This window comes from Nyctereutes procyonoides, unplaced genomic scaffold (genome assembly GCF_905146905.1).
Source record: "Nyctereutes procyonoides isolate TBG_1078 unplaced genomic scaffold, NYPRO_anot_genome, whole genome shotgun sequence".
Classification (NCBI taxonomy): Eukaryota; Metazoa; Chordata; class Mammalia; order Carnivora; family Canidae; genus Nyctereutes; species Nyctereutes procyonoides.
Window position 1 is genome coordinate 51,567,896 of NW_026575140.1, and position 8,656 is coordinate 51,576,551.

The 8,656-nt window shown below is 66.2% G+C and overlaps 2 protein-coding genes across 2 annotated transcripts in view; one reads left to right on the forward strand and one right to left on the reverse strand.

Annotated features, from left to right (window-relative positions):
• HS3ST3B1 (heparan sulfate-glucosamine 3-sulfotransferase 3B1) overlaps positions 1 to 2,384 on the reverse strand; it is a 42,683-nt gene extending 40,299 nt beyond the window's left edge. The window contains exon 1 of the mRNA XM_055307038.1: positions 1,823 to 2,384. Coding sequence (XP_055163013.1) covers positions 1,823 to 2,376 — 554 coding nt within the window. The 5' untranslated portion in view covers positions 2,377 to 2,384. The remainder of the gene's footprint in view (positions 1 to 1,822) is intronic.
• A 19-nt stretch (positions 2,385 to 2,403) lies between these two features.
• Positions 2,404 to 6,817, forward strand: LOC129496898 (collagen alpha-1(I) chain-like). Its single transcript, XM_055305256.1, has 5 exons — positions 2,404 to 2,437; positions 2,623 to 3,262; positions 3,874 to 4,410; positions 5,119 to 5,663; positions 5,937 to 6,817. The coding sequence occupies exons 1-5, from the start codon at positions 2,404 to 2,406 to the stop codon at positions 6,815 to 6,817; spliced, it is 2,637 nt and encodes an 878-aa protein (XP_055161231.1).
• The last annotated feature ends 1,839 nt before the right edge of the window (positions 6,818 to 8,656 follow it).

Here is an 8,656-nt window from a genome sequence, read left to right on the forward strand (position 1 = left end):
GGATGCCTACCCCCCACCCACCCACCCCGGAAGGGAGCGCTCGTCAACAGCCTGCCATCCCGGCCCCCCAGGACCCTCATCCCGGGAGGAGGAGAGGCGCAGTGGGAGCCTCAGGAACAACAATGCGCTCAGTGGCACCGCCTAACAGCCCGAGAGGCCCCCGCGTGCCAGCCGGGCACCCGAGCGCACCGGCGCGCCCCGCCCCGCGCGGTGGTAACCACGGGATCCCCCCACTGCACCGATGGGAGCACCGAGGCTCGGCGCCAGCAGCGAGCGAGCCGCGCGAGCCAGGACGCGCGTCCGGACCGGGGACTCCAGAGCGCGCGGTCTTACGAGCGGCGTCCACGGCCCCGGAGCGGTGGGCAGCGTGACGGTCACGGCTGGCTACACCTCGGGACCTGGGCAACTCCTGACGATAATAAAAACATTAAGGACAAAAGAGAGGGGGAGGGCGAGGCTGGGAAGAGAGCGATTTTAATCCGCTGGGTCAGCCCCCTTTTTCGCTCTCCCGAGGCCGAGACCGGGGGGGATGGGAGCAGGGAACGGGGTTCGGCTCGACTCTCCCCTTTTGTTTTCCGAAGTCTGGACACCTCGGGGGCGCGGAGGGCGTCTGCCGGGGACTCGATGGGAGTCACACTTCGGAGGGTTGGGGGTTGATGACCAGAGGGAACGGGTGGGGGCCGTCGGCCCGGCCCCTGGTTGGCGACCAAGTTCCCGAAGGCCAGAGTGTGGACCCCCTGCCCACCCGCGCCTCCCGAGAAGCTCGAGCAACCCAGAAGCCCCCTCCAAAGACCGGTAGCTTTGGAGAGCGTAGCGCAGAGGCCGCGATGATGACCCTGAGGGCCGCGGCCCCTTTGGAGACCCGACCCACACCCCGACCCGAAAACCGCGCTTCCGGAAGCCCGGATCTCCGGGCAACGCGCCTCTCTCCATCAATGAAACCCCCTACGCGCGCGGCGCCCCGACGTGTACCGGGCCCGCGGAGACGCGCGTCCGTGCCCGCGCTCTCCCGGCACCCGGGCCCCGGAGGCGGAGGGCAGCGAGCGGAGCCCGAGGCGCCCCGGAGCCTTCCAAGCTGCGCGCCGCTCCCCGCCGGCTGCAGTGCGCGCCTTTGCCCGACAGGGACCAGCACCGCTCCACGCTCCGCGCCGCCCGCGGGTCTCCCCGTCTGCCAGGCGGAGGCGCAGGGCCACCCGCCCAGCTCACCCTCCCGAGCCCAAGCAGCCCGCCAGCCAGGCGGCTCCGACCCTCCGCGGATTCCAGCAAGGAACACGATTGTAACAAAAAAAAGTTTGCAGACACCGTCTCCCCCCCCCCACCCCCATCCCCATCTGGGGAGCAGAAGTTGCTCTAGGGTGGAGACCGCGTCGGGCTGGGCGCATCACGTCCCGGGGTCCGAGAGGAAAAGAAAATTAAAACACAAGCAACACTGGATCGCTTGGTTTGCGCAACGGCCACGACTAGAGGGCTGCGCGCTCCCCTGGGCGCCATCCCAGTCGCGGGGCCCCCTTCTTTGACCAATTCGAGGAGCACCGTGGGCCACGGAGCCGCGGGAGCCCCTCGAGAAGTTTCTCTGCGCCGTGGAGAGCGCGGAGCCCCGCGCACCAGCCCCGCGTACCAGCCTGGGGCGGACTCTGGGCGCCGCGGGTTCTCCCTCCGTCTGTCCCTCCCCGCCCTACCGGTGGTCGCAGGCTGTGCCCCCGTCACCTCCCCAGCACACGCCACCTCTCCCTCCCTCCCTCTTCTGCCGGTCCCGATCGCGGCCGCCGCCCCGCCGCCCCGGCCCCCGGCCCCCGGCCCCCGGCCCCGGGCGCAGACTCACCGGTACCAGGCGAGGCCCTTGTCGTAGCTGCGGTCGAAGAAGTGGGGCTCGGCGCCCACGGCGCGCACGTCGGGGTGCACGCGCAGGAACTCGAGCAGCGCCCGCGTGCCGCCCTTCTTCACGCCGATGATAATGGCCTGCGGCAGCTGCTTGCTCCCGGACCCACTGAAGAAGCTGGAGATGGAGCTGGGGGAGTCCGGCGACTCGGGACTCGGCTCCTCCTGGCTCGCGGCGCCCTCGGCCGGCTCCTGGCCCGCGGCCGGCGGGGTGGCCGGCGCCGCCGGGAACGGCAGCCTGGGGGCAGTCCCGTCGGGCCCCGCAGCCGGGGCCGGCGGGGCGTGGGCGGCGCGGGACCCCGAGCCCAGCAGCAGCAGCCCCGGCGCCGCGGCGCACGAGCCGGCGCACGAGTACAGGAACATGTAGAGCCAGACGCAGAGCATGGCGAAGAGCAGCGCGAGCTTCCTCCTCACCGGCGGCGGGGACGGCGGCGGCTGCGGCAAGAGCCGGCCGGGGACATCGAGGCAGGATCGGCCGCCGCTCAGGCGCTGCCCCATGCGCAGCCCGGGGGCGCGGCGAGGGACATGGCTCAGCACATGGCGCGGGCCCGCCGGGGCTGTGAGCGCGCAGAGGGTTCCCTGGCCCGCAGGACGCCGGGGCGGCTCGGCTTATTGCCCCCGCGCGCCCGCCGCCGCCGCCGCCGCCGCTGCCGCCGCCGCCGCCGCCGCCGCCGCTGCTGCTCTTCCCCAGGTGGCGGCGGCAGCTGTAGCGGTGGCGGCTTTTGACATGTTGCCCGGGAGGAGCCTCAACTGGAACGAAAGTCGGGGTGGCGGCAACTGCTGCTGGCCGCGGGGCTGCTCCGGCTCGGGCGGGACAACGCCGCTGCCCCGCTCCCTGCTCACCGCAGACGGGGCGCACGGCCGCTCGCCTCCTCGCGGTGCTGCCGGCCGAGCCCGGGGAGCGGCGCCGGCACTTCCCCGCGGAGGCTGCGAAGAACTGCGCAGGAAGGGAGCGAGAGACCGAGGTGGGGGGGCGGGCCCAGCCTTCCGGAGTGACGGGCCGCTCCGCCTACCAGGAGCCCCGAGCGCCCCGCGACTACGGGCGCTCCGCGGAGCGCGCGGCAGCCAACCGGCTCCCGGAACGTGGGGGTGTGGAAAGGGCTCGGGGCGGTGGGGAGAGGTCGGGGGCGCCTATTGGCTGCGGGCGGGGCGCGGGGCGGAGCCGGGGGGCGGAGCCAGGGGCTGGTGACAGGAGCGGATGGTCGGAGGATGCCCGAGTGACAGGGCGTGGGGAGAGGTCCGACCCCGCGCAGCCGAGATGCGGTGCGCTCCCGCTCCCGCGCACCTTTACGCGCTCGCTCCCCGCGAGCCCGCCCTGGCGTGTCGCTGCGCTCGTGTCGGGACTCGAGTCCAGATCCAGGTGTCTGGCTGGCGGGCTCGTGACGTGTGTGTGTGTGTGTGTGTGTGTGTGTGATGTGCAGTAGGAAGGGGGTGGGAGGAGCGAGAGTCAGGCCACGGATGCTTGCGGCCCCCAGGCCCCACCGCCCCACGCCGCGGGGACTCGGAAAGGGCACCGGCTTAGGCAGTTTAAGTGGCAAGTTTGTAAATGGCTGTCAAACTTTATATTAAAAAAAAGTTTTTCCTTCTTATTCTTTGCCAGGACTTGATCTCTTTGGGGCTGCGGGTGGCAGCCGAGAGATTGGTGTCAACTGTCCTCAAGAAAAATCTTCCCTACGTTCCCAAACCTCCGGGAAAGGTCGGGCGGGGTCGGGCGGCGAGGGAAGAGGTTTAACCGTGAGATAGAGGCCGGAGGAGAGTTTTCGTGGTCGGAGAGGGGGTGTGAAAGTCACGTGCAGAAAGTTTCTGTCCCGATACGAGGTTTTTTTTGGGGGGGGGGGGCGCGCGTCATGGTTTACGACGCTGTTTTTCCCCGAATCAACATGAAAGCCAACATTCCATTCGCCTTCATTCGGGGGACAGTGCGGTTTGCTGAGCTGTCACGCAGATTATGAGGTGGTGTTCCTTTCCCACCGATTTTTTTTCTTTCTTTTTAAGGCAAAGTCAATTTGGAGCTCATCGATCGCTGAGCTGCACGCATTTAAGCCACCAATGCAGCAGGGGTGAGCTGCTCTCCCCGGTTCTCTGCAGAGGGGACCCCCGGGGACCCAAGCTTCCACGGAGCTGCAAACCCTCACTCTGCGGCATCCTGGACCCGGGAGTGTGGTTCAGAAAGTTGTCAGCGCCGGCCACCCCCGCTCCGGCGCGGCCAGCGGGCCTCCAGCGCCCGGCCCCGCGCCTTTCCGGGACAGGATGCTCCTTCCGATTCCGACCCCGGCGCGGCCCCCAGGGGGCTGAGGGCGCCCTCCCCGGGGTGACTCACCGGCAGCAGCCGCCCACGCTGCTGCATATCCCGGTGGAAGCAGGCGTGCGCGGCGGCCGCGCCCTGAACCCTGGTCCCTCTGCCCGCTGTCCCCCGGTGTCCCCGCGGCCCCACAATCCTTCCTCTGGGGCGACTTCCCCTCTGGCCCCAGCCCTTAGCACACACCTCCGGTTGGGAAATGGGCCAAAGAGGGGCGACGAGGACCCGACAGGGTTCAGATGACCCGGAGGCCACGGTGGGACCCACGCGCCCCGGGCTGTACCCTGCGCCACCTCTTTGCAACCTAGACATTTTCCTACAAAACTGCTGAGGGGGAGATAATTTAGGTAGAGGATTCTCCAGCCCCTTTTATATTCGCCTGGGGCGGGGGCGTAGGAGGAAGGTGCGGAGGAGATGCCTTTCTACCTTTTCTTTTACCTTTGTCGCTGGGATGTTGTTTGTTCTTCAGAAATGACTTACTCGGCCTAAGTTTTAAATTCCGTTAGTTAATTATTAATTTATTTAAACTTCGAAGACCCCCTCCCCCCAGAGTGCGTTTCTGAGTCTTAGCCCAACCCTTTATTTTGCAAATGGAAGAAGGGAAGTGTGTCTCCAAAGGGTGTGTCTCGTAATAAATTCATATTATTGGGGGGGAGGGGCTGTGAGCTTGACTTTTGAGAGATTTGGGGGAGAGGGTAGTAGTGTTTTGTGATGTGTGTGTTCGGGCGAATTGTGGGTACCGCTGTGGCAAACATCAGGCCTGGTTGGGTGTGAATCTTCTAGTTTTATGTATGTGTGTTTTTAAGGATTTTGAGACTCCCAATAAAAATGATCTCTGTCCCGAGGGCTAGAGAAGCCCTGGGTGTAAAAGAAAAGAAGTAGGGGATTACAAATGCAAGCCGCCGGATCTATTTAGGTCTCTTTTTCCCTGGGGGGTGAAGGGAGGGAGGGAGTGGGCATCGGAAATTGCCCGGAGTGTTCCGCAGAGCTGAGCCCCGCAGAGCCGCGCACCCCAGAGCCGAGCAAGCGGCCGCCCGCGTCCACCAGTGCGCATTCAGTCCGCACCCGAACAATGGAGAGTTCTGGACGCCCCCCCCCCCCGCCCGGGTCGGCGGGTCATCTGCGGCCAGAGCAGCCGTCGGGACCGGCTGCGAGGCGGCTGTGGAGCAGAGTCAGGGCTGGGCCCTTCCGTCCACTTGGTTGGTCGGTCCCCTGGGCTCAGAAGGCGCCCCGACACCCCGACACCTGGCTGCGACTACCTGCGGGCCCTGCTGTCTCTCCCGTGCTCCCATTCTGCAGGTGCCAAACCCGAGTCTCACCCCTGCTCAGAGAGCGGCTGGCGAAGCTGTCCGTGAACCCAGTTTGAGCTCCCGGCCTTACACCTGGCCCAGCAGTGCCGGGGTCCCCCGTACCCCACCCACCCCCGCCGCGCCCCAGCCAGCGGCTAAGCCACGCCACCCGAAACTGGAGAGAGAGTTACCTCTTGGTAAAAATTATCTTTTAATGTTAAACGTTTGCATTTAGAAAATCTGGAAAGGAGCGAGTTCCCTTGGAGCGCCCCTGTAAAGCGTGTTTTACTTTGGCGGGTTTGGGATTACTGACGGGGTGCTCACCTGGGGCCTCTGAAGGTTCTAACCCGGCCGCCTGGGGCGGGGCGGGGGGGGCAGCCCGTGTTCTCTTTCCCCGGGTTCTGCTTCCAACGACCCGCCGAGTGACCGCTCCGGGTCACTCCCTGGCCCTAAAATTCCCCATCTGTAAGAGAGGGGACTGGAGCCAACAGATCGCCGCGGGGCTTCCCGCTTCTGGCCTCGGGGAGGGAGGCGCCCGCAGCGGCTAGGGACCCACGGCTCCCAGGTCGGTGCCCCACCGCCGCGCCCTGCGGGGCGGTCCCGGGAACCCCGACCCTCCTCCCCTCCCAGGGGCCCCCGTCCCACCCCCGCACCGCAGCCAGGGGCTTCGCAGCTGCAAGCTGACCGCTCCTCCTCCGCCTCCTGCCCCCCGGGGTGGGGCGCGAGGTGTGCGGTCCGGTCGCGGCCGCGCCTCCAATGCCCGCCCGCCAGGGGGCGCTCTGACAGCCGCCCGGGGACGGGAGGCGGGACCGCCGGCTGCCGCGGCCCGCGGGTCACCCCAGCCCTGGGGAAGGCGGCTTTCCCCTCCGCTGGAGCTTCCGCGGCGCCTCCTGGCCCCCCGAGTCCCCGGTGTCGCCCTCCGCCGCGTCACCTCCCATCCCCTCCGGGGGCGGAGGGTGCGCGGGGCCCTGCGTGCGGGGGGGGGGCGGGGGGCGGGCACCTGCTCAGCCCCGCGGCTGCGGCGGGCCGGGCGGAGGCGGGCTTCCGAATTCCCGGTCAGCGTGGCGGCGCGCGTCACCGGAGCGAGGAGCGCTTCCCCGTGCGCCCCGGGGGGGGGGGGGTGCGTACTGGCCCTGCCTCGGTGGGACCCCCGGGCGACGCTGGGGGCGTGGATCAGCGGCGGGTCAGCGCAGGGGAGCGCAGGGGTGCGGGAAGAGCCCTCTGCGAACCCGGGGAGGCGGCTGGTTGCGCGGACCCTCCAGCTGGAAGTTTGATGCCCAGACTGGTTCGGTGGCTCTGTGTCGCCGGGAGTCGAGGTTGTGCGCTGATTGCACAACGCACCCCGCGCTGAGCCTGGAGGTTTAGGGGCCGGGCCTTTGAAGGCTGGCTGCCTCCCTCCGGACGTCCCCGGGCAGCCCCTCCACACAGCCCTGCTGTCACCGGGTCCCGGCGCGGCTGTCCCCCTCACCTCTCCAGGCCGGGCCCTTCCTCCGTGCCCTGCACCCTGCTGGTCCTGTGCGTTCTCTCCTCCTCCAGCACCTTCGCGTGTAGTCCTTTTATTATACTCCCCTTAAATTATCCAGTCGGAGCGTGTCCTGTCTTTCCTGCCAGGCCCCTGAATGCCAGACAGCAGGGCCACACTAGTTCCCGACCGTTCCCTGGCTGTGTGACTTTGCACAAGTGACACAACCCTTCTGAGCCCCAGTTCCACGTCACTGTCGTCTCCTGCGGGCGCCTTCGGCCCCTCTTCCTCCACTGGGCTCTCCTGGCCCCGGAAATCCTCCCAGGCCAATCCTGTCCTCAGCCTTTCTGGCCTGAGCCGCTGAGCTGGGGGTGGGGGAACCCGGCCACAGGGGTCACGGCACCTGCCTGAGATTCCCCCTCCACACTTACTGTGGTGGCACCAAAGGCGTCTGCAACTCTCCCGTGTCTCCAGGAGGCCCGCTTTGCCAAGAGACAGCACGTCTCTGAGAACAGAGATGCAAACAGGGGAGTGTCTACACCTTCTCCCCACTAGACGTCCACACTGACCGTCACCCACCCCACCCCCCGCCTGGGGCGGGCCCAGCACAGAGGGAGTCATCAGCCTCTGCCGTGGTGGAGGCTGCGGGCTCGCAGGCCGGGTGGGCGGAGGCCGCGCTGCCCCAGCTGCCGCTGTGCCGTGGGCCCCCCAGGGCTGGGGGGCTGCGCGAGACGCCGCCCACTCGGGGCGCCTCTTCCCAGGGCGGCCCCACCCAGGGACTGGCGCGGGGGTGGAGGCTGCTGGTCCCAGGCCCTCCGGAGGGCAGTCCCCAGAGCCCCCCCGGGGTCCAGGCCTCGGGCCTGCGTCACCGCTGGAGCTCTCCCTCTGCCCGGGCCTGCGTCCTGCTCCCCACCCCTCCCTCCACAGGGGCGGGTAGGGGCCTCGGCACCATACGGGTAACACCCCCCGGGAGCCCAGCGCGCCCCTCCGCGTGGGTTCCGTCAGCACCCCCCTCGCTCAGCTTGCTGCTCTTCTTCAAAGCCCAACACATGCACAGCTGCCCCTTTCTCACGTGGTATTTCTTCCTTACGACGCCAGTTTCTTCTCCTCCTCCTCCTGCTTCTGCTTTTTCTTCTTTTTCTGCTGCTTATTCTGCTTCTTCCTCTTCCTCTTCTCCCCCTCCTTCCTCCTCCTTCTTCTTTTTCTTCTTCTGCTTTTTCTTCTCCTCTTCCTCCTCTTTATCTTTCTCCTCCTCCTCCTCCTCCTCCTCCTCCTCCTCCTCCTCCTCCTCCTCTTCTTCTTCTTCTTCTTCTTCTTCTTCTTCTTCTTCTTCTTCTTCTCCCTCTCCTCCTTCTCCTTCTCCTTCTTCTTCAAATAATGGAAACATTTATACAAACACTGAAAAAATCAAATGTGTAAGAAAGGCAGAGTCAGGTATGACTCCCTGAGCCCAAACCCCAAGCCAGCTCTCCGGAGGCAACCATCCTTGCTAAATATTTAATGCAAATGCAAGTATATGTTTCCCTGCTTTTTTTCTTTTTTGTCTAATGAGGACATTCAACAGTAACATTCTGCCAAAATATGGGGGATCAATCAATATCAGTTTGTGTGTGGTTTTTTTAAATGCTAACTCTAGATAACTTCAATTTAAAATTAAGGAATTATTGGGGCCCCTGGGTGGTTGAGTGTCTGCCTTTGGCTCAGGGCGTGAACCTGGAGTTCTGGGAT

Excerpts from the sequence above, each read along its gene's own strand:
- LOC129496898 (XM_055305256.1), top strand. The coding sequence starts at position 2,404 with ATGGCTCAGCACATGGCGCGGGCCCGCCGGGGCT. Across the intron at positions 4,411-5,118 it reads GGCGACGAGGACCCGACAGG|GGAGGGAGGGAGTGGGCATC; the intron begins GTTCAGATGACC and ends TGGGGGGTGAAG. Across the intron at positions 5,664-5,936 it reads GGAGAGAGAGTTACCTCTTG|AGAGGGGACTGGAGCCAACA; the intron begins GTAAAAATTATC and ends CCCATCTGTAAG.